This window comes from Pelophylax lessonae, assembly GCF_965119305.1.
Source record: "Pelophylax lessonae genome assembly, chromosome: 8".
NCBI classification, from domain to species: domain Eukaryota; kingdom Metazoa; phylum Chordata; class Amphibia; order Anura; family Ranidae; genus Pelophylax; species Pelophylax lessonae.
Genome location: NC_138775.1, coordinates 8,872,559 through 8,897,349, shown reverse-complemented (window position 1 = coordinate 8,897,349; position 24,791 = coordinate 8,872,559). Strand labels below are relative to the sequence as shown.

At 46.2% G+C, this 24,791-nt stretch overlaps 1 protein-coding gene and 1 long non-coding RNA gene across 2 annotated transcripts in view; both read right to left on the bottom strand.

The window, feature by feature from the left end:
- LOC309561508 overlaps positions 1-24,791 on the bottom strand; it is a 102,073-nt gene that overhangs the window by 34,983 nt on the left and 42,299 nt on the right. The window lies entirely within an intron of this gene.
- LOC309561506 (caveolin-3-like) lies at positions 3,098-14,334 on the bottom strand (the record flags this gene model as incomplete). The annotated part of the gene is made up of 2 exons (XM_082265460.1): positions 3,098-3,436; positions 14,248-14,334. The coding sequence occupies 2 exons, from the start codon at positions 14,332-14,334 to the stop codon at positions 3,098-3,100; spliced, it is 426 nt and encodes a 141-aa protein (XP_082121586.1).

Below are 24,791 nucleotides of genomic sequence, written 5' to 3'. Positions count from 1 at the left end.
GGACCTTAGTCGGGACAGGATGGAAAGCTTTCTGGATTCTACTCCAGGATTGGGAAATGGTACATTGCCTTTGATGGATTTGACAGAACCAATTTCAGCGGATGAGGTAGTTGGTGCTATAGAGAAGCTGGCTACCAAAAAGTCGCCTGGGCCAGATGGGTTGACAGCTGAATTTTACAAGTGTTTTAAGTCCATTCTGGCTCCCTTTTTAGCGGAGGTTTATAACAGCTGTTTAGAAGAGGGTTCTCTCCCTCCCTCCATGAGGCAATCCGCTGTGATTCTTCTGTCAAAAGGTAAAGACCCCTCAATAATTGAGAACTGGCGCCCCATCAGTCTTCTCAATGTTGATAGAAAGATCTTGGCGAAGATTCTTTTTTGGCGCTTGTCGTCAGTAGCAGGCGATTTGTTGTCCAATCATCAGCACTGCTCGGTCCAGGGCAGAAGTACCTTTTCAGCAATTTTAGCTGTCCGGGAGGCTTTGGAGCGATGCAGGGCTGCTGGATGGAGAAAGTACTTGCTGGCATTGGATCAGGCGAAGGCTTTTGATCGAGTCAATCATGATTACCTGTATTTGCTACTTGGTAGATACGGCCTGCAGGGGAGGTTTATTGATTGGCTGAAAACATTATATAAAGGGGCTGAGAGCTTCCCACTTGTTAATGGTTGGGTTGGACGGCCTTTTGAGGTTGGCTCTGGTGTGCGCCAGGGGTGTCCTTTGAGCCCCCTGCTATATGTATTCGCAATCGACCCCTTCATAAGAAGGTTAGAGAGTGGATCGTTGTGTGGGGTGCCTTTGGGCATTGCTGGTGTGCCGCCTTTGAAGGTCGTGGCCTATGCCGATGATGTGTCTGTTATTATCTCTGGGATGGAGGAGGCGCAGGAGGTGGTCTCTGTGATAGAGCAGTACACTGAGGCTTCTGGCTCTAAAATCAATCATGAAAAGAGTGAAGTTTTCTGGATGGGTGAGGAGGGTGAAAGCTTCGAACTTCCGGATGCCTTCCCAGAGCCCCAGCAGGAAATTAAAGTGTTGGGCATCAAATTTGGTCCTGGTAACTATGGTCATCGAAATTGGGAAAGCAGGTTGTTGAATGCCAATGCCAAGGTGGCAAGCTGGAAGAAATGGAAACTTTCCTTGAGGGAAAGGGTTGACTTGATTAAAACTTACCTGATCCCAATCTTTTTATATGTCAGCTTTGTCTGTATCTTGCCGGAATCTCTCTATGCAAGGGTGTACAGCTGCTTTTTCCAACTGTTATGGGGAAATAGGCTGAACCTGATCAAACGCAATGTAACTTACCTGTCCAGGCGGGAGGGTGGTCTAGGAATGGTCAACCCTATAGTTTTCTTTTCTCTGCTTTTTTTAAAGTATAATCTTGGTAATATGTTAGCAGAGACCCCGCCGGGATGGGTGGGTATTTTTCAATCTTGGTTTAGGCCTTTTCTGCGATGCTGGGAAGATGGCGGGCCAGTGAAAAGTCTGAGAGTCCGACATGGCAAGCTTCCGGCTTATGTTGCCCCGTGTCTGAAAATACTTAGGCAGTGGCAGGTGACAGTGGGGGATATCAAGTCCCTCCCCAGAAAGCTTCTGGAGAAGAGGATTTTGGGCTCTGCTTTCAGTGTGTCGCTGACCTTAAGGGATTGCCCAGGCCCCGTAATGAGGGAGGGGTTGCGTTTAATTAACTTAGGGAGAATCCCTTTGAAGTTTAGGGATCAAGCCTGGATCGCTTTCCATGGAAGGCTCTATGTGAGAGGGAACCTGAAGCATCGCCCTGTGGATGATCGGGATTGTCCTAGAGCGGAGTGTGTTGGTAAAGTGGAGTCTATGGACCACTTTTTGCTCCAGTGTCCCTTTAACATAGAGGTGTATAAAAGGGTGGGGAGGGCTCTAGGCATCCCCTTTCTCTATCGCATGAGTTATGCGGAGTGGGTGTACGGGGCATTCCTGACTCGCTGGGATTTTGATTTGGATACACTTTTTCTAGTTAGTATAGTTGTCCGTTACTTCACGTGGAATGCACGGTGCCAGATTACCCTGCGGAAGAAAGTCCTCCCTGTCGAGGTGGTGGTGTACGATATTCTGGGTGAGGTTGGGAAGATTCGGGGTCTTGAGAAGGGCAGGGAGCCTCGAGCGGTCTGGATAAGGGTGTGGAGGAATATCAGACCTGCTTTTGGTGAACTGTCCATCTCTGGGTGAAAAGCTTTTTTCCTATGCTATTTCTTTCACGCCCTTAGCTTTTGTTGGTTAATATCTTCATTTTTGAAGAAGGGCTGCATGCATAATGGGAGTGGTTTTGTTTCTTGACCTCGCAGGTTTGATGTCTGGTGTGGTGGTGTGAGTTTTATTAAGATTATTTTTCCCGGTAATGATGTTTCATGATGTGAGTTTTGTTTTTGCTGTAAAGGCAGTCTTTATTTGAGAGCAGAATTTGCTATGTATTTTTTTTCCCCTTTTCATGTAAATATGTATATATATATATTTATGTATATTGTTTTTATGCTTATTGATTGCAAGACTTTTAATAAACAAAATTGGGAAGATTGTCCCTTACATTGGTGGTCAGTGGGAAGAATGTCCCTTACATTGGTGGTCAGTGGGAAGAATGTCCCTTACATTGGTGGTCAGTGGGAAGAATGTCCCTTACATTGATTAGGCATTGTCAGGGGGAGTCCTGTGGTCTGTATGAGATGTAATAATACCTGGAAGGTGACACAATAATGACATACATGCACCAAACATGAAAACATATATCTGATAGTAAATCTATCAATCTACTTTGTGTTGAATGAACCCGGCAGCCTTTATCTGGTCACATTTATCACACAGGGAACTGAGCCTGACATAGAAAACTCTTTATTCATATACAAGAAATATAGAAAATCAGTGACAGTCGCTGCTTGGTATTGCCATAGGCGGTGACAGGCCACAGTGACTGGGGGGGTGAGGTTGGGCATTGGTGGTGCGGGTTGGTTTGGCCAGGTCCGGTTTTGGATATTAATGTCAGGCCACAGTGACTGGGAGGGTATGGTTGGGCGTGGTGGTGCGAGTTGGTCTCTCCAGGTCCGGTTTTGGAGATCAGTGTTGGGGGCGTCAGTCCATTCATCCTTCCGTTTTGTGGACCTTGATGAAACTGAGGCACAGGCCGAGGGACTTGTGGCACGGGTCGCACAAACAGTGGACGCAGGAGCTCCAGAACAGCTTCATACAGGCAAAGTTCATGTTCCACATGCGTATGCAGGGCCCGATGCACCAGATGTGGCAGCACTGGACGCAGGCAAACTGCAGCGCCCAGCAGAAGGCCAGCGGGCAACCACACAGCACGGACAGCACGATGTAACAGCAGTTCTTCACCCCGTTAAATGTCTTGTAGGACATGCCCCAGACGCCCGGGATACTGTGCGACCCTTCTGGCTCTCCAAAGGCATCTTCAAAGAGGACCTGTTAGGAGAAAGGACAGTTTACTTGGGTGTTTCTGCAAGAGGGGGAAGCAAAAAGGGAAAAACCTACAACCTATGCTGCTGTAGTAATTAACAGATCCTGAGGGGGGCGCGTTTTGGCCTTTTTGTCTTGGGCACTAAAGGACCTTATCCCAGCATTGGTACCATCTTTTATATACAGTGCATTGCGAAAGTATTAGGCCCCCTTGAACTTTTCGCCCTTTTGCCACATTACAGGCTTCTAACATAAAGATATAAAACTGTAATTTTTTGTGAAGAATCAACAACAAGTGGGACACAATCATGAAGTGGAACGAAATTTATTGGATATTTCAAACTTTTTTAACAAATAAAAAACTGAAAAATTGCTTTTGCTGCGATTACAGCTGTAAGTCGCTTGGGGTATGTCTCTATCAGTTTTGCACATCGAGAGACTGAAATTTTTGCCCATTCCTCCTTGCAAAACAGCTCAAGCTCAGTGAGGTTGGATGGAGAGCGTTTGTGAACAGCAGTTTTCAGTTCTTTCCACAGATTCTCGATTGGATTCAGGTCTGGACTTTGACTTGGCCATTCTAACACCTGGATATGTTTATTTGTGAACCATTCCATTGTAGATTTTGCTTTATGTTTTGGATCATTGTCTTTTTGGAAGACAAATCTCCATCCCAGTCTCAGGTCTTTTGCAGACTCCATCAGTTTTCTTCCAGAATGGTCCTGTATTTGGCTCCATCCATCTTCCCATCAATTTTAACCATCTTCCCTGTCCCTGCTGAAGAAAAGCAGGCCCAAACCATGATGCTGCCACCACCATGTTTGACAGTGGGGGATGGTGTGTTCAGGGTGATGAGCTGTGTTGCTTTTACGCCAAACATAACATTTTGCATTGTTGCCAAAAAGTTTGATTTTGGTTTCATCTGAGCAGAGCACCTTCTTCCACATGTTTGGTGTCTCCCAGGTGGCTTGTGGCAAACTTTAAACGACACTTTTTATGGATATCTTTAAGAAATGGCTTTCTTCTTGCCACTCTTCCATAAAGGCCAGATTTGTGCAGTATACGACTGATTGTTGTCCTATGGACAGAGTCTCCCACCTCAGCTGTAGATCTCTGCAGTTCATCCAGAGTGATCATGGGCCTCTTGGCTGCATCTCTGATCAGTCTTCTCCTTGTATGAGCTGAAAGTTTAGAGGGACGGCCAGGTCTTCGTAGATTTGCAGTGGTCTGATACTCCTTCCATTTCAATATTATCGCTTGCACAGTGCTCCTTGGGATGTTTAAAGCTTGGGAAATCTTTTTGTATCCAAATACGGCTTTAAACTTCTCCACAACAGTATCTCGGACCTGCCTGGTGTGTACCTTGTTCTTCATGATGCTCTCTGCGCTTTAAACGGACCTCTGAGACTATCACAGTGCAGGTGAATTTATACGGAGACTTGATTACACACAGGTGGATTCTATTTATCATCATTAGTCATTTAGGTCAACATTGGATCATTCAGAAATCCTCACTGAACTTCTGGAGAGAGTTTGCTGCACTGAAAGTAAAGGGGCTGAATAATTTTGCACGCCCAATTTTTCAGTTTTTTATTTGTTAACAAAGTTTGAAATATCCAATACATTTTCGTTCCACTTCATGATTGTGTCCCACTTGTTGTTGATTCTTCACAAAAAATTACAGTTTTATATCTTAATGTTTGTAGCCTGAAATGTGGCAAAAGGTCGAAAAGTTCAAGGGGGCCGAATACTTTCGCAATGCACTGTATCAGCCCAAAAACCTGCCAAAGCCTATCAATGTTTTGGTGATCTTGCCCACCTAAAGTGTTCCCAGACCAGCAAAGATGGTGAGATCCCTTCGGAATGTGTAGAACTGGGAACTGAACTACACGGATGGAGTATTTTAGTACCCAGAAAGAGATCTGAAGCTCCGAGAACAATAACAAATAAGAACCTCAAAGTAAAAGTAATCGCATTTCTTTTCTGATCCAAAAAAATAAAAAATGATCGCATTTTAACTGCCAATTGAGTACCTACATTATACTCTAGGCTAGAGTTTCTTAACCAGAGTGCTGTCTGAGTTCCCCCCAAGGTGTCGTGAGCTAGGGACCCAATTGGGCATGGATTAGTGTCATGAGTTGATGGCGGTTCTCTGATGTATAGGGGAATTCTGATGTCATAGGGAGACTCTGAAATTATGGGATACCTCAAATGTGATGGGGGACCTCTGATGTGATGGGGAACCTCTGATGTGATGATGGACCTCTAATGTGATGAGGAATCTATAAAGGTGTGGGGGGACCTCTGATGTGATCAGGGACTTCTGATGTAATGGGAGGACTTCTGATGTGATGAGAGATCCTCTGATGTGATGGGTAACCTCTGATGTGCTGGGGGAACCTCTGATTTGATAGGTAGACTCTGACATGATGGGGACCTCTGATGTGATAGGGGAACCTTTGATGTGATGGGGAATCTCGGATATGAAGGGGGGGCCTCTGATTTAGTAGGGAACCTCTGATGTGATGGGGGGGGGGGGCTCTGATGTGATGGGGAACTTCTGATGTTATGAGGGGGCCTCTGATATGATGGGGGAGCATCTGATGTAATGGGGGGACATCTGATGTAAAGGGAGGAATTTTGATGGGAAGAGGGACCTCTAATGTGATGGGGAGCCTCAGATGGTATTGGTGGACCTCTGATTTGATGGGGGAGAGAGGCTCTGATGTGAAGGGGGGACTTCTGATGTGATTGGGGACCTGTGATGTGATGGGGGGAGTCCTGTTGTAATGGGGAACCCCTGGTGAGGTGGGGAGGAACCTTCAGCATGATGGGGGAACCTCTAGCCTGATGGAGGACCTCTGATGTGATGGGGGGGGGGGGGGCTCTGATGTGATGGGGGGACATCTAATGTAATGGGAGGACTTTTGATGTGAAGAGGGACCTCTAATGGGATGGGGTACCTCAGATTGCATTGGGGGACCTCTGATTTGATGGGGGAGGGGGGCTCTGATGTGAAGGGGGGACTTCTGTTGTTATTGGGGACCTGTGATGGGGGGGAGTCCTGATGTGATGGGGAACCCCTGGTAAGATGGGGGGAACCTCTAGCATGATGGGGAAACCTCTAGCGTGATGGAGGACCTCTGATGTGATGGGGAGACCTCTAATGTGATGGGGAAACTCTGATGTAATGAAGGGACCTCTAATGTGATGGGGAAACTCTGATGTAATGAATGGACCTCTAATGTGATGGGGAGCCTCAGATGGTATTGGTGGACCTCTGATTTGATGGGGGAGGGAGGCTCTGATGTGAAGGGGGGACTTCTGATGTGATTGGGGACCTGTGATGTGATGGGGGGAGTCCTGATGTAATGGGGAACCCCTGGTGAGGTGGGGGGGAACCTTCAGCATGATGGGGGAACCTCTAGCGTGATGGAGGACCTCTGATGTGATGGGGAGACCTCTATTGTGAAGGGGGAAACTCTGATGTAATGAAGGGACCTCTGAGGTGATGGGGGAAACTCTGATGTACAGGGGAAGCTCTGATGTGATGGGGGAACTTCTGATGTAATGGGGAACCTCTGATGTGATAGGGGACTTCTGATGTGATGGGGGAATCTCTGATGTGATGGGGGACTTCTGATGTGATGGGGGAACCTCTGATGTGATAGGGGACTTCTGATGTGATGGGGGAATCTCTGATGTGATGGGGGAACCTCTGATGTGATGGGGGAACCTCTGATGTGATGGGGGGGACCTCTGATTTGATAGGTACTCTGACATGATGGGGACCTCTGATGTGATGGGGGAACATTTGATGTTATGGGGGAATCTCTGATATGAAGGGGGGACCTCTGATTTGATAGAGGAGGGGGGGGGCTCTGATATGATGGGGGAACATCTGATGTAATGGGGAAACATCTAAAGAACTGTGGGGTTGATTTACTAAAACTTGATAGTGAAAAATCTGGTGCAGCTCTGCATGGGAGCCATTTAGCTTTAAGCTTGTTCAATTAACCACTTGCTTACCGGGCACTTTCACCCCCTTCCTGCCCAGGCCAATTCTCAGCTTTCAGCGCTGTCGCACTTTGAATGACAATTGAACGGACATGCTACATTGTACCCATATGAAATTTGTAGCATTTTTTTTCAAACAAATAGAACTTTCTTTTGGTGGTATTTAATCACTACTGGGGTTTTGTTTTTGATGAACAAACAAAAAAAGACCGAAAATTTTGAAAAAAACAAACAAACAAACAAACAGTTTTTATAGTTTGTTATAAAATTTTGCAAACAGGTAATTTTTCTCCTTCATTGATGTGGGCTGATGAGGCGGCACTGATAAGGTGACATTGATGGGCACTGATAAGACAGCACTGATGGGCACTGATAAGGCGGCACTGATAAGGTGGCACTGGTGGGCACTGATAGGTGGCACTGATGGTGGGCAATGATGGGTGAAACTGATAGGTGGCACCGATGGGCACTGGTAGGTGGCACTGAAGGGCACTAATAGGTGGCACTGATAAGTGATACTGATGGCAACTAATAGGTGGCACTGATGGCTATTGATAGGTGGCACTGATGGGTGACAATGATAGGCACTGATAGGTGACACTGATTCAGCACTGGTGGGCATTAATAGGTGGCACTGGTGGGCATTGATAGGTGGTACTGGTGGGCACTAATAGGTGGCAATGATAGGCACTGGTAGGTGGCACTGACCTGCACTGGTAGGTGGAGCTGGTCAGCACTGGTAGGTGGCACTGGGGTACAGAATATTCTCTTTAAGACCGATGTCCCTCTAACAGCAGCCGGCGATCAACTTTTTTTGAGCGCAGGCAACTCATGCATGGGAGGAAGTACATGGACGCCCTCCCGATAATTAAGGTCCTCGTTGTAGCCATCTTTCGGCTATAGCACAGACGGGAAGTAGTTAACCACTTAAGCCCCGGAGGATTTGGCTGCTAAAAGACCAGGGGGTATTTCGCGATTCGGCACTGCGTGACTTTAACGGACAATTGCGCGGTCGTGCGACGCTGTACCTAAACGAATTTGATGTCCTTTTTTTCCCACAAACAGAGCTTTCTTTTGGTGGTATTTGATCACCTGTGCGATTTTTTGATCACGCGCTATAAACAAAAAAAGAGCGTCAATTTTGCAAAAATAACAATATTTTTCACATTTTTTTATATGAAATTCCCAAAAAAAAAAAGTAAAAATCAAAATTTTTTAACATTTTCGGCCAATTTGTTTTATGCTACATATGTTTGGTAAAAAAAATCGCAAAAAGCGTATTTTGATTGATTTGCGCAAAAGTTATCGCGTTTACTAACAAAGGGAAAGATTTTTGTCATTTTTGTTGTTTTTTTTTTAATGCGTAATGGCGGCGATCTGCGATTTTTTTTGCGGTACTGTGACATTGGGGCGGACAGATCGGACCCTTGACTGACATTTTTGACACTTTTGGGGTTACCAGTGACATTTCTACAGTAATCAGTGCTATATATATATGCACTGTTACTGTAAAAATACACTGGCAGTGAAGGGGTTAACTTTATTTGAGAGGGAGGGGCTGTGTGTGTCCCTAGGGGCGTGATTCTAACTGTGATTGGCTGTGGCTTGAGGTGTAGTTACACTGATCAACGGTTCTACATGGTAGAACCGTATGATCAGTGTCTCTACACAGGGAGAACTGACAGGCAGCTTTGTTTACACTAGCTGCCTGCCTTTCTCCCTCTCCCCCGACGATCGCAGAGTGACCGGCGGACATCGGGTCCGCCGGTCACACGCGTGGGGGGGTGCGTGACCGCGCGGGAGCGGGAGCGCGCCGGCGGCGGCGCGCGCTCGCTCCCCAGACCCTCCCAGGCTAGTGACGTACCGATACGTCACTCTGCCTGTGAGGGGCTGACCGCCGCAGTATATGTTCGTGCGGCGGTCGGCAAGTGGTTAAGCTTTGACAATAAAACCTGGAAGCTGATTGGTTCCTATGCTGAGCTGCAACAGATTTTGCACTCTCCAGTTTTGGTAAATTAACCCCAGTGTGAATCAAGAAAATACCACATATTGGCCACTAGATGTAGCTGTCGATCATAGTTAATAGGAATTTATTTCCTATGATCATTGGTTCCATCTAGTGGCCAGAATGCTTTATTTTCCTGATTCACTCTATTCTGTAAGAATAACATTTGGCCTAATAACATTCGATTTTACCAACATTTCCGCAAAATGAATGCAAATGCAGTTTTGCAGCATGAATAGCTCTATGATATTTTTTATAAATACGTCCCTATTTTTATTTTTACTTAACAGGTCAATAGAGGCTATTTTTAACATCTTTTATTAATAAATTGCATAGAAAATAAAATAATTTTTGCAAGATAATATCAAGAAAGCCTTGCTTGTCCTACAAAAATAATTTTATTTTAAAATGGTATTAAACCCAAAACTGAAAATGTAACATATTGCAGCTTACTGATCATTAGATGTGGTGGCTGCATTCGTTTTTCTTTTATTTTTCAGGTTTTTTTCCCACTCTGTTTTCCCCTGGTGATCTGGCCAGTAACACACCTCCTGTATTATAGGAGAGCGCCCCCTACTCTAGATGAAGGAGCACAGAGGGCACATTTGGACAGCAGCATTGTCAGTCTCAGGGGTAGGGGAGTGTTAGATGGACTAGCAGATTTAAACACACTAACACATTAAAGCGGAACTACAGCTAACACTTTATAATCAGTTACAGCAAACTTGTTTTTTTTTCTTTTGGGAAAAAGGTTTTACATGAATAAATAAAGGCTGATAATTGTAAGCACCCCTGTCAGTGGTAAATGGTTAGTCATCCCTGTACACTGATGCATTCTGCAGGAGAGCTTGTGCTTTTGAAAAACAACAGACTTGCTGGCTGGATCACCAGGTAAAAATAAAAGGAAACCCTAAAAAGTTAAATGAATGCAGCCATCACATCTAAGAACTGGTAAGCTGCAATATAATAAATGTTTTCTTTTAACCACTTTCTGCAAACCAACGTACCTGTCCCTGTCCCTTTACCTGCCCCTGTACCTGTCCCTGTACCTTTACCTGTCCCTGTCTCCGTCCCTGTCCCTGTACCTGTCCCTGCACCTGTCCCTGTACCTATACCTGCACCTGTCCCTGCACCTGTCCCTGTACCTGTCCCTGTACCTGTCCCTGTACCTGTCTCTGTCTCTGTCCCTGTCTCTGTCCCTGTCACTGCACCTGTCCCTGTCCCTGTCTCTGTCCCTGTACCTGTCTCTGTCCCAGTACCTGTACCTATACCTGCACCTGTCCCTGTACCTGTCCCTGTACCTGTCTCTGTCCCTGTCCCTGTCTCTGTCCCTGTACCTGTCCCTGCACCTGTCCCTGTCCCTGTACCTGTCCCTGTACCTGTCTCTGTCCCTGTACCTGTCCCTGTACCTGTCTCTGTCCCTGTACCTGTCTCTGTCCCTGTCCCTGACCCTGATCCTGCACCTCACCCTGTCCCTGTACGTGTACCTGTCCCTGTCTCTGTCCCTGTACCTGTCCCTGTACCTGTCCCTGTCTCTGTACCTGTCTCTGTCCCTGTACCTATCCCTGTACCTATACCTGCACCTGTACCTGTCCCTGTACCTTTACCTGTACCTGTCCCTGTCTCTGTATCTGTCCCTGTCTCTGTCCTTGTCCCTGTACCTGTCCCTGTACCTGTCTCTGTACCTGTCTTGTACCTGTACCTGTACGTCGGCTCGGAGAAGTGGTTGTAGCGGGATGATCTGCAGCTGCAGGCATCACCCCGGTACCATTTTTTATAGCCGGCGGTCGGCTTTCAGGAGATAACCGATGCGGCTCAGCAGCCGCTTGGCCGTTATCCCAGCGAACGGGAGGAGACGCCCCCGCCCCCTTCTGCCGCCTTCGGCGACTCTGTCCGGGTCTCCCATCTCACTAAGAGACCCAAGCAACCAGCCGGCACGTCCACCGGTCATAGACCCGAACGAAGCCGGATTTGGCTTTGATCGGGTCTCCGACGTAGTAACCCGGAAGTGATGTCACTTCCTGTTTACCCAGCTGCTAAAGGCGCCGATTTTAAAATGTGTCAGTATTCAAAAATGCCAGTTTCGCCGCTCTGAATACATTGAAGTACAGTGGAGGGATTTGGTGTATTTTAGACCCCCGATCCCTCCTTAACCACTTGCCGACTGCCTAACGCCGATCTACGTCGGCAGTCATCCCCTCACAGGCAAAGTGACGTAGGGCTACGTCACTAGCTTGTGAGGGTCTAGGGAGCGAGCACGTGCCCCCGGAGGCGCGCTCCCGCGCGGTCACGGACCCCCCCCCCCGCGCGTGTGACCAGCAGACCCGATGTCCGCCGGTCACTCGGCGATCGGCGGGGGAGAGGGAGAAAGTCAGGCAGCTTGTGTAAACAAGCCACCTGTCATTCTCCTCGCTGTAAAGACACTGATCAAACGGATCTAGTATGTAGATCCGTTGATCAGTGTCCTTACAGCTCAAGCCACAGCCAATCACAGTAGAAAGCACGCCCCTAGGGACACACACAGCCCCTCCCTCCCAAATAAAGTTAACCCCTTCACTACCAGTGTATTTTTACAGTAACAGTGCATATGTATAGCACTGATTACTGTAGAAATGTCACTGGTAACCCCAAAAGTGTCACAAATGTCAGTCAAGGGTCCGATCTGTCCGCCGCAATGTCGCAGTACCGCAAAAAAAATCGCAGATCGCCGCCATTACGCGTTAAAAAACAAAAACAACAAAAATGACAAAAATCTTTCCCTTAGTTAGAAAACGCGATAACTTTTGCGCAAACCAATCAAAATACGCTTTTTGCGGGTTTTTTTTACCAAACATAGGTAGGATAAAACAAATTGGCCGAAAATGTTAAAAAATTTTGATTTTTACATTTTTTTGGGGGGGAATTTCATATAAAAAAATGTGAAAAATATTGCTTTTTTTCTGCAAAATTGACGCTCTTTTTTTGTTTATAGCGCATGATCAAAAAATCGCACAGGTGATCAAATACCACCAAAAGAAAGCTCTGTTTGTGGGAAAAAAAGGACGCCAAATTTGTTTAGGTACAGCGTCACACGACCGCGCAATTGTCCGTTAAAGTCACGCAGTGCCGAATCGCAAAATACCCCCTGGTCGGAATGGGGGTAAAATCTTCCGGGGCTTAAGTGGTTAAAGAGGACCTGTCACTGTCTATTGCTGTCACAAGGGATGTTTACATTCCATGTGACAGCAATAAAAGTGATCCAATTTTTTTTTTTTTAAACTGTGCTAAAAATAAAAAATGAATTAAAATAAATAGGAATTTTTTTTTTTTAAAGCGCCCCCATCGCCGTGAACTCATGCACGAATGAAAACGCATACGTAAGTCGCGCCCGAAAATGAAAATGGTGTTTCAACCACGCATGTGAGGTATCGCCGCGATCGCCAGAGTGGGAGCAATAATTCTAGAAAAAGACTTCCTCTGTAACTCTAAACTGGTAACAGTTAAAAAAATTTAAAGCGTCGCCTATAGAGATTTTTACGTTTGTCACCATTCCATGAGTGTGCGCAATTTTAAACCGTAACATGTTAGGTATCTATTTACTCGGCGTGACATCATCTTTCACAAGATTACAAAACATTGGGCTAACTTTACTGTTCAGTTATTTTAAATGCAGTAAAATTTATTTTTTCCCAAAAATTGCGTTTGAAAGACCACTGCGCAAATACCGTGTGACAAAAAATATTGCAACTGCCATTTTATTCTTCAGAGTCTTTGCTAAAAAATATAAATAATGCTTGGGGGTTCTAAGTAATTTTCTAGCAAAAAATACAGATTTTAGCTTGTAAACAACACGTGTCAGAAATAGGTCTGGTCCTTAAGTGGTTAATAAGCAAAGACAAGATTATTTCTGAATAAATCGCAGACATGTACACCTTCTCTGGTCTATAGGGGGCGTACAGGTGTGAGACTTGATAAACAAGTACGCTGGTCCAACCAGAGCCTCCCTGTTTAGTGTATCCCTGAGAGGGTGGGACAGGGGCGTAACTACAGGGGTTGCAGGGGCTGCAATTGCAACTGGGCCCAATGCTCCAGGGGGCCTGTGCATCTCCCCTGTACACCTGGATAGGAGGGGGCGGGGGCAGCATGTAGAGAAATCACTGTCCTCCTTTTTCCTCCTGTAGCTGCAGGAGGAAAATGGAGGAGATTGGTTCCTCTGTATGCTGCCCCCGCCTCTCCTCCTATCCAGTTCACTTGTGTTCTGCTGTCTCTGGGCCCCTGTGTGCTCCCCTGGTCCCGCCCCCCCTACTGTGCTACCTCCCCTTTCCTGCCGGCTGCTGCAGGGGATATGTCACAATAGAGAACCAGGAAGGGGTCAGTAAATATGTAATTTACCAGCTCCTTCCTTTTCTGAATGGACAGAGTCATAGTCAGTCACATTGGAAAAAAATAAAATAAAATGATAAAAAATAATACAACTAAAATACCAAAAAATAAAAACTACTGACACCAGTGGGTGACCTTCCAGGATCGTAAAGGTCACACTTGCAACCGGACCCTGGCATTCCACCACCGTGGGGAGGCCCCAAGATGGCAGGAAGGGGGCCCACTGCAGAACTTGTGAAAGGGTCCCGCTGTGGGAATAAAGGGCCCCGCAATGAGAGTAAATGGCCCCAGGATCAGTGAGAAGAGCCCCAGGCTTGAAGGGAAGGGCCCCTGCCATGGGTCTGGGGGGCTATTCATGGTTTCTTGCACCGGGGGCCCTGAAGGTTCTAGTTATGCCTCTGGGGTGGGATAACAGTCAAGGTGCCGCCTTACTCACCCTGACGTGTTCGTTCATATCGTTGGGGTCTCGGTTCTCCATGTCCAGTGGCATGGGCTCGCTGGAGATTGATTTCGGCTCGGCCATGTTGGATGAAGATTGGTTCTGTGGTCAGGGCAGGTCAGTCTTTGCATCTCTTCCATCCTGGAAGGTTTTATATACCTGCAGGGCGAATGTTACTATGATACCGAGCATCAACAACTCCTTCCTCTTCACTCAACTGCTATGGAGACCATGGAAGGGATGGGCAGGAGATGGATGGAGCACACAAGTCACCAGATCAGGGTCACCTGACTGTCCTGACACTGATCCCTGACCGCATGGACAAACTTTATAAAGTTATTATGTTACAAAATATTGTAAGAAACTCTACACTGTATCATACATCATCACAATGTAATACATTTTATTCTATGATTATCAATTAACTTTAACAAAAAGTAATTTAAACTTTGCAAACTTTTTTTTTTTGTTCTAAATTTATTTGCATTTAGGTTGGGAGAAAAAAAAACATTTTATACTATTAGGATCAATAAAAACTTTAATAAAAATTAGTTTAAAACTCAACAATCCTGTTTTGTTACAAATTAATTTGTATTCTATTTAGAGATAAAGAAAAAAAAAACTCTCTATGTTTTCTTTATCATAAACCAATAAATTTTATACTATAAGTATCAATAAGCAAGTTTAATAAAAATGTATTTTTGGGGCGACATAAAGCCGAGAAAAGTAATTTGCTAATTGCTTACCAGCTGTCTTTTGCATCTTAATTTTTCTGTCCCTAAAAGGTCCAAAAAGGTATAATGTTGCAAAAAAAAAAAAAAATATATATATATATATATATATATATATACATATATTAATAATAATATAAATGAGCTGCTATATCCAGGATTGAAGTTAAAATCTTGTTCTACCGGGTGCAGTTTATAGATAGTGCTGAAATACAGGTAGTTAAAGGGGTCCATATCTTAAAGAGCAGTGGTCCTGAAATGGCGGACTGCAGTCCAGACGCAGCCTGTGTGACGCTCCCATCCAGACCATCAGCCAATCTGTAGCGCTGGATCCTCGCTGCTTAGCAGACATTGGCTGCAATGCAGGCACTCTGATGAGGGAGAATGATCTATGGGAGATCTCTGATGGGGGACACCCGATATAAGGGGACACTCTAATGAAGGAACCTGATTTATGGGGGCACTCTGATAAGCGCAACTTATTTTATATTGGACATTTTTCGGGTGCTAGTCTCACTTGAGGTTGCTGCTTTTATTTTAATTTATTTTTGGATTAGCGCAATTGTTTCCCCCTTTTTTCTACTCTGATAAGGAAACCTGATCTATGGGGGCACTCTGATGAGGAAACGTGATCTATGGGGACAGTTTGATGAGTAAACCTGATCTATGGGGGCTCTCTGATGGGGAACCTGATCTATGGGGACACTTTGATAGGTACACCTGATCTATGGGGGCACTCTGATGAGGAAACGTGATCTATGGGGACACTTTGATGGGGAACCTAATCTATAATGGGAACACTCTGATGGGGAACCTGATCTATGGGGACACTTTGATAGGTACACCTGATCTATGGGGACACTCTGATGAGGAAACCTGATCTATGGGGACACTTTGATAGGCACACCTGATCTATGGGGACACTCTTATGAGCACACCTAGTTTGTGGGGGACCTGAACTTTGGGGGCACTCTGATGGGCACACCTGATCTGAGTCCACATCTTAAAGAGCAGTGGTCCTGAAATGGCAGACCCTGGTCCAGACGCAGCCTGAGTGACGCTCTCGTCCAGACCATCAGCCAATCTGTAGCGCTGGATCCTCGCTGCTTAGCAGACATTGGCTGCAATGCAGGCACTCTGATGAGGGAGAATGATCTATGGGGGCTCTCTGATGGGGACACCTGATGTAAAGGGACACTCTGATAAGGAAACCTGATCTATGGGGGCACTCTGATGGGGAACCTGATCTATGTGGACATTTTGATGGGCATACCTTATCTATAGGGACACTCTGATGAGCACATCTAGTTTGTGGGGGACCTGAACTATGGGGGCACTCTGATAGGCACACCTGATCTGAGTACATATCTTATAGAACAGTGGTCCTGAAATGGTGGACCGCGGTCCAGACGCAGCCTGAGTGACGCTCCCGTCCAGACCATCAGCCAGTCTGTAGCACTGGATCCCGCTGCTTAGCAATCATTGGCTGCAAGGACCGCCAGCTTCTTGGCAACCAATGATGTATTGTGTGTGCTCCGCCTCCTGTAGTAAGCTTCTCCACCCACTTCCCACCTCCTGCAGCACGCTTCTTCTCCAGCTTCCCTAAAATGTACACAGTTCACTTTTATGGGCTCTACCAATCTAGGGGTGCACTACAATGGATCACAACTTATCTATAAGGATACTTTAATGGGGAAACCTGATCCATGGGGGAACTCTGGAGAGGGAACCTGATCTATGGAGGCACTCTGATGGGGGAACCTGATCTATGGGGGCCTTCTGATGAGGGAAGCTGATCTATGGGGGCACTCTGATGGGCACACCTTATCTATGGGGGCACTCTGATGAAGGAAACCTGATCTATAAGTATATTCTGATGGGCACACCTGATCTGTGGGGGCACTCTGATGAGGGAACCTGATCTATAAGTATATTCTGATGGGCACACCTGATCTATGGGGGAACTCTGGAGGGGAAAGCTGATCTATGGGGCACTCTAATGAGGGAACCTGATCTATGGGGCACTCTGATGAGGGAGGCTGAACTATGGGTGAACTCTGATGGGGAAACCTAATCTATGGAGGCACTCTGATGGGGAAACCTGATCTATGGGGGTCACTCTGATGAGGGAACCTGATTTAACGCGCACTCTGATGGACACACCTGATCTATTGGGGGCACTCTGGTGAGCACACCTAAACTATGTGGGCACTCTGATGGGCACACCTGATCTATGGGAACACTCTTATTGGGAAACCTGATCTATTGGGGACACTCTGATGTGGGTACCTGAAGTAAGGGGGCACTCTGATGATGACAACTGAAGTAATGGGGCACTCTGATGAGGTAACCTGATCTATTTTGGTACTCTGATGAGGGAATCTAAACTATGGGGGCACTCTGATGGGCACGCCTAATCTATGGGGGCATTCTGGTGGGGTAACCTGGTCTATGGGGGCATTCTGATAAGCACACCTGATTGATGGGAACACTGTAATAGGGGAACCTGATCTATGGGGTTACTCTGCTGGGCACATCTGATCTATTGGGACACTCTGATGGGCACATCTGATCTATTGGGACACTCGGATGGGCACACCTGATCTATGGGGGCACTCTGATGGTTGGACTTGATCTATAGGGGCACTCTAATGGTCACACCTGATCTATGGAGGCATTTAAATGGGTACACCTAATCTATGGGGAAACTCTGATGGGGGAACCTGATTTATAGGGGCACTCTGATGGGGCACCTGATCCATGGGACACTCTGATGAGGGAAAATGATCTATGGGAGCTCTCTGATGGGGACGCCTGATGTAAGGGGACACTCTGAAGGGGGAACCTAATCTATGGGGACATTCTGATGGAGGAACCTGATCTATGTGGCACTCTGATGAGGAAACCTGATTTATGTGGGCACTTTGATGAGGAAACCTGATCTATGGGGGCATTCTGATGGGGGAACCTGATCTATGGGGACATTCTGATGGAGGATCCTGATCTATGGGGGCACTCTGATGAGGAAACCTCATCTATGCAGACACTCTGATGAAGGAGAATGGTCTATGGCAAGGGTCTTCAAACTACGGCCCTCCAGTTGTTCAGGAACTACAATTCCCATCATGCCTAGTCACGTCTGTGCATGTCAGAGTTTTACAATGCCTCATGGGATGTGTAGTTCCACAACCACGCTGACCTCCTCTTGGAATCTCGATCAATTTTGTGTGGCCAAAAAATAATAAGGGGAAACCATAGTGCTCTCTGCTATGAATATTTATTATAAAACTACACACTAGGATTAATAATACTCACATAACTATGTGATAAAAATGCATATCATCAGCTCTCCACGCTGATACACCAACAAAAAATGTCCTGAGGCGTTTTTCATTGGTGTGTCAGCCTGGAGAGCTGATGATATGCATTTTTTTTTTTCAATAGTGTTTATTGAAATTTTTTGATAATAAGATCTTACAGAGTGAATTTCAAGTAAAGATGCAACATTAGAATTACATAACATAGTAGCGTTGTAAAATCAACGGTTGTGTAACAGCAATTTAAAGTTCTAAGGATTACTTACAAAGGAATAGAACATTTGCTGAGTACATCTCTTAGGTAAAGAAAAGGCGGAGGTGAGTAACATTTAGGGAAAAAGACTAGACTTCAAGGATGACTTCCCAAGTGAAACCTATGAGGGTTATCTTGTCACCATTACAGATGAGCAGTGCGTGACACATGATGGAGCCAAGTCGACCACTGTTTACAAAAGTGTTGACTTTTGTCATTTTTCACGGAGAACATATTGAGGGTCATTAGAAAAGAGGTAAACTCTGGGGGGCTCTTGTTGTTTCCAGCAGGAAGCGATAGCTGTCTTACCAACTATCAAACAATGAAACATGAAGGGGAGGTGATTCTTGGGCCATCGTTCACAGTGTAGTAGGAGGAGAGCCATGGCTGGGTCAGGAGAGCAATTATTGCCAAGGGCAGATGATATGAAGGGGTTCCACTTCATATCATTTGTCTTTGGCATTATTGCTCTCATAACCCAGCCATGGCTCTCCTCCTACTACATGATGATATGCTTTTTCATCACATATTTATGTGAGTATTTGCAATCCCTGTGTGTAGTTTTATAATGAATATTCATAGCAGAGAGCACCATGGTTTCACCTTATAGTTTTTTGGCCACACACGATTTATCAAGATTCCAAGAGGAGGTCAGCGTGGTTCAGGGATATCCTGTGGAGGAGAATCCTCGTGGCATCCTGAGAGACATACAGACAGGTGATTGGGACTCTGTATTGGAGTCATTATTTGGGGGTGAGCAGGCATTCCAGCTAGAGGTGGTGGTCTGAAGTCACTGGATTAGAGAGAATAGAGGAGGAAAGTGAGGAGGAGGAGGCAGAACAACACCAACGAGGCAGGATGTCTTCCAGGGGCCGGCTTAAGGGCAGCCACCCTATTGTATCACACCACAGAGCTCCACAGGTGCAGGGCGCTGCTAACTCCCCACTGACTTCCTAAAGTTCATTGGTGTGGGCTTTTTTCAACACACGTGCAGCAGACGGCAGTGTTGCTAGTTGCAATCTCTGTCCGAAGCGGATAAAGCGTGGCCAGAACACCAGCCGCTTGGGCACCACATGCTTGATAAGACATATGATGACCTGCTATGCATTCTGTTGGCAACAGCACCTGAAAGACCCACATTATAATAAAATGCAGACTTCGCCTTGCTCCTCATCTGGGATCTCTACCCCTACTATACCTCAAATCCTCTCAAAAACCTGCACTGAGAGGGATGATGGTATAGCAATGGGTGCCATGGGTACTTGCACCCAATCTGCTAGCAGTACACCACCTGTTGATTTGACCAGCAGGCAAATTTCGCTACCCCAGTTGTTGAACCATAAAAAAAAATACTGTCCAAGCCATACACATGCTCAGCGTCTAAATGCTAGCTTGGCCAAATTGCTAACACTACAACTGTTGCCTTTTCATCTGGTAGACTCTGCCCCCTTTTGTGAATTTGCGGAATGTGCTGAACCCCAGTGGCAGGTTCCAAAGAGAAATTTCTTTGCACGTAATGCCATTCCAGCTCTGTTCCATTATGTGGAAGGCAATGTTGTGGCGTTGTTGGACAGAGCGGTCAGCAAGAAGGTTCCAATTACTGCTGACTTATGGTCCAACAGGCAGTCTTCCTGCTGGAGCACACACTTCGTGGAATCATGGACAGGGCATTTGAGGCAGAACAGAGGGAGGAAGAGGAGGACTTCCTTTCCTCACAAGGCACCCTTTATGCAGATACCATTCCTGCGGGGGCCACAAAACACACAGGAGGAGGAAGATTGTGGCAGCATGGATGTAGAGGATAACATACAGCAGTCTTCAAGGGATGGTTTTCATTCCCCAGGAACCCCAGGAGTTGTATGTGGTTGGAGAGAGGTTGCTCCTGACAATGTCATCCTTAGTGAACCAGAGGATTCAGAATCTCATTCCGACTCAAACCTACGCTGCATGGGCTCCCTGATTCTGAAAAGCCTGCAAAATGACCTGAGGATTTGGGGTATTAAGGAGAGGGATCATTACTGGTTGGCAACCCTTCTTGATCCATGTTACAAGGGTAAAGTTGCAGAGTTCATCCTGCCTTCGTACAGGGAGCAGAGGATGAAACATCTTGAGGAAGCCTTGAAGAAAAATTTGTGTAACACCTTTCCAGACACTGGGAGGTTACCATCCCCTGGAGGCCGGCTGACCGATGCCTTTAAACAATTCTTTAGTCCTCAGCGCCCAGGGCTGTTAGGTTTAAGCAACCATCGGCAGCGTCTCCATCATATGGTGCATGATGATCTAGGGGCAAGAGGAGACTTGGAGACCTTTCCAACTGAGCATTCACTGGGTTACTGGGTCTTGAGGATGGGCCACTGGCCATAACTTGCTCAATATGCAATCGACCTACTGGCCTGTCCTGCTTCCAGCGTGCTTTCTGAATGGACATTCAGTGCTGCTGGAGGTTCTGTGACGGATAAAATTGTGTGTCTGTCCACAAACTCCATTGACCGGCTGACATTTGTCAAAATGACACTGAAAATACAAAGCAAAAAAGGGCGCACCAGCCTAGCGCATTATCCTTAGCAAGTTTATTTGGATAAAATTGTTTAAAATCAAATACTCACAAACAAACAAGAAGTTTCAGGCACATCAATTCCATACACCTGCCTCCTACCAGAGGATCAACGTCTTTACTGGAAGCAGAGGGCTGACGCGTTTCGAGGCTGTGCCTCTTCCTCAGAGCCTGGAGGCCATGGTCAAGTCCATAGTTTAAATATAGTATGTAGGGCCAGGCCTCCATATGACCCCTGGGAGATGTGGGAGGAGATATCGCCCAAATGGGCGTGGCTACACAGCCATTTACCCAAAAGCTATTGCAAGTCACAAGTGTAGTTACATTTACATTTTAGTTGGCAAAGCCCCACGTGACCATTTGTTCCATTGGTGAGCTATCCAAAACACTTCCCAGCTCATCGTGGACTCCATTTCACAGAAAATAATAATAATAGTCATATTAAATAATAATAATATAAGGATAATAACTGATATGGTAGACTGACCTATACGTGTCGTGGTCCTGAACCAAGTAGGGCATCAAGCTGAGACCATCGTGTTGGTTGATAGTCCACTAACTTATACTGGGCATATTGGGCATATTCCCTGGTGGTCCAATGGTGTTCACTGTAAGATCGGCTACCAGGATATTCAGGATGGTATAGTATGGCAGCGGGGTGGCGGTGGAACGCACGCCGCTCATCCCGGAACTAGCGTGCGCACCACCGCATAGCGTCACTTCCGCCCATCCAGGTCGTGACGGCTTCCGGTTTCCATATACATGGGCGGCGGGACAGCGGTGGAACGCACGCCGCTCGACCCGGAACTGGCGTGCGCATCACCGCGTAACGTCACTTCCGCCCATCCAGACAACAACAACCTCCGTCCTCGGCAAGCCGTTCCTATGGAGACCGCAAAGGGGAGGACACAAATATGCCCCGCTGATGTGACATATACACCGGACCCAGTCCAGGGGAACTAAATAAAGATGCACCATACGGAGTCGACTTGGTGGGAGTTGATTGGAGCGCCCACCAAGTTTGGAAAAAGATGGTCGCACATATTTAAAATAACAGTGAAGATATTGTACATCAGATAGAACAACCCAAACCAATAAAATTAAATTAAATTAAAATTGACATTAACACTAATAATATTAATGATGGGTACCTGTGTACTAATAATGTAACTTGCTAAGCCTGAATGAGAATCACATGTATAAAAGAATAGATCAATGGATAAAAGATTATTCAATATTCAATTAAACTGTATAATTGAATATTGAATAATCTTTTATCCATTGATCTATTCTTTTATACATGTGATTCTCATTCAGGCTTAGCAAGTTACATTATTAGTACACAGGTACCCATCATTAATATTATTAGTGTTAATGTCAATTTTAATTTAATTTAATTTTATTGGTTTGGGTTGTTCTATCTGATGTACAATATCTTCACTGTTATTTTAAATATGTGCGACCATCTTTTTCCAAACTTGGTGGGCGCTCCAATCAACTCCCACCAAGTCGACTCCGTATGGTGCATCTTTATTTAGTTCCCCTGGACTGGGTCCGGTGTATATGTCACATCAGCGGGGCATATTTGTGTCCTCCCCTTTGCGGTCTCCATAGGAACGGCTTGCCGAGGACGGAGGTTGTTGTTGTCTGGATGGGCGGAAGTGATGTTACGCGGTGATGCGCACGCCAGTTCCGGGTCGAGCGGCGTGCGTTCCACCGCTGTCCCGCCGCCCATGTATATGGAAACCGGAAGCCGTCACGACCTGGATGGGCGGAAGTGACGCTATGCGGTGGTGCGCACGCTAGTTCCCGGGATGAGCGGCGTGCGTTCCACCGCCACCCCGCTGCCATACTATACCATCCTGAATATCCTGGTAGCCGATCTTACAGTGAACACCATTGGACCACCAGGGAATATGCCCAATATGCCCAGTATAAGTTAGTGGACTATCAACCAACACGATGGTCTCAGCTTGATGCCCTACTTGGTTCAGGACCACGACACGTATAGGTCAGTCTACCATATCAGTTATTATCCTTATATTATTATTATTTAATATGACTATTATTATTATTTTCTGTGAAATGGAGTCCACGATGAGCTGGGAAGTGTTTTGGATAGCTCACCAATGGAACAAATGGTCACGTGGGGCTTTGCCAACTAAAATGTAAATGTAACTACACTTGTGACTTGCAATAGCTTTTGGGTAAATGGCTGTGTAGCCACGCCCATTTGGGCGATATCTCCTCCCACATCTCCCAGGGGTCATATGGAGGCCTGGCCCTACATACTATATTTAAACTATGGACTTGACCATGGCCTCCAGGCTCTGAGGAAGAGGCACAGCCTCGAAACGCGTCAGCCCTCTGCTTCCAGTAAAGACGTTGATCCTCTGGTAGGAGGCAGGTGTATGGAATTGATGTGCCTGAAACTTCTTGTTTGTTTGTTTGTGAGTATTTGATTTTAAACAATTTTATCCAAATAAACTTGCTAAGGATAATGCGCTAGGCTGGTGCGCCCTTTTTTGCTTTGTATTTTCAGTGTCTGGTCGACCACCCTGGTCGTAAGGGGCAGCAAAGCCTAGCCATCATGGATGCCTAATACCAGTACGAGTTCCAGGATTGTAACAGCCTGAGGACCAGGTTCCGAGCGCAGGAAAAGGGGGTGCTGTCTAGCACCTATCTTTTTTGGAATTTGTCAAAATGAATCAGTCCTGGATCAACAGAAGCTATCAAGCCCCCGATGATGATGTAACTGATTGAATTTTCTAGGGATCTGGGATCCCTTGAAGACTGCCTATGCTGCCGATCCTATTCCTGAATCTTGATTATGCTAGCTTCCAACAATGTTGTGGGTTACGGCACCACCAACACCCAAGGCCCAATTTTTCTGCACCTGTATCACAGGTGCTTGTAGTTTCAATGATTGTTTCTCATTTTTAACAGCAGAGCCCGTTCCTGCACCCAGCAAGAGTAACTGTGAGGGGTTACAGTGTTCAGGCACCACCACCACCCAAGGCCCAATTTTTCTGCATCTGTATGACAAGTGCATGTAATTTCAATGTTTGTTTCTAATCTTTAACAGCAGGGCTCATTTCTGCGCCCAGCAAGAGTAACTGTGAGGGTTTACAGTGTTCAGGCACCACTAGGGATGGTCGAACCGTTTAGGCCGAGCATAAGTTTGGCATAAGTTTGGCCTAAACATGGCCCTCTCAGGTATTCGCTTAACAACTGAACTTTCCCGGCACTTAGCAGGATGTTAGCCCACCGAGCGCACAGTCAATATGTCACGAACAGGGGTCAGGCTCCAAGACCTATAGCAGTGGAAGCTCACACAGGAACCAGCAGGATAGGAACACAGGCAGGTCACCTTGGCAGATGACGCAGGTTCACCTGAGGTGCAGAATCTAAGTACTAACCAGTGTTCACCAGATCTCCGGATGGTGGAAATGGAATTTGCTGCGTGTTTGCACCAGGTCACGGTCCACAGGGTCGCCCCACCAGGAGGTGAGAAAGCCAGGGTCCAGAAGCAGATATAGCAGGTAGGGATCAAGCAGAAGGGTAGTCAAGGAACTAGCCAAAGGCGGTAACGAATAGTTGCAGGTAGGGATCAAGCAGAAGCATAGCTGAGGAGCAAGCCAAATGTTGGTAATGCTTTTTTTTTCTTTTTTTTTCTTTTTTTCTAT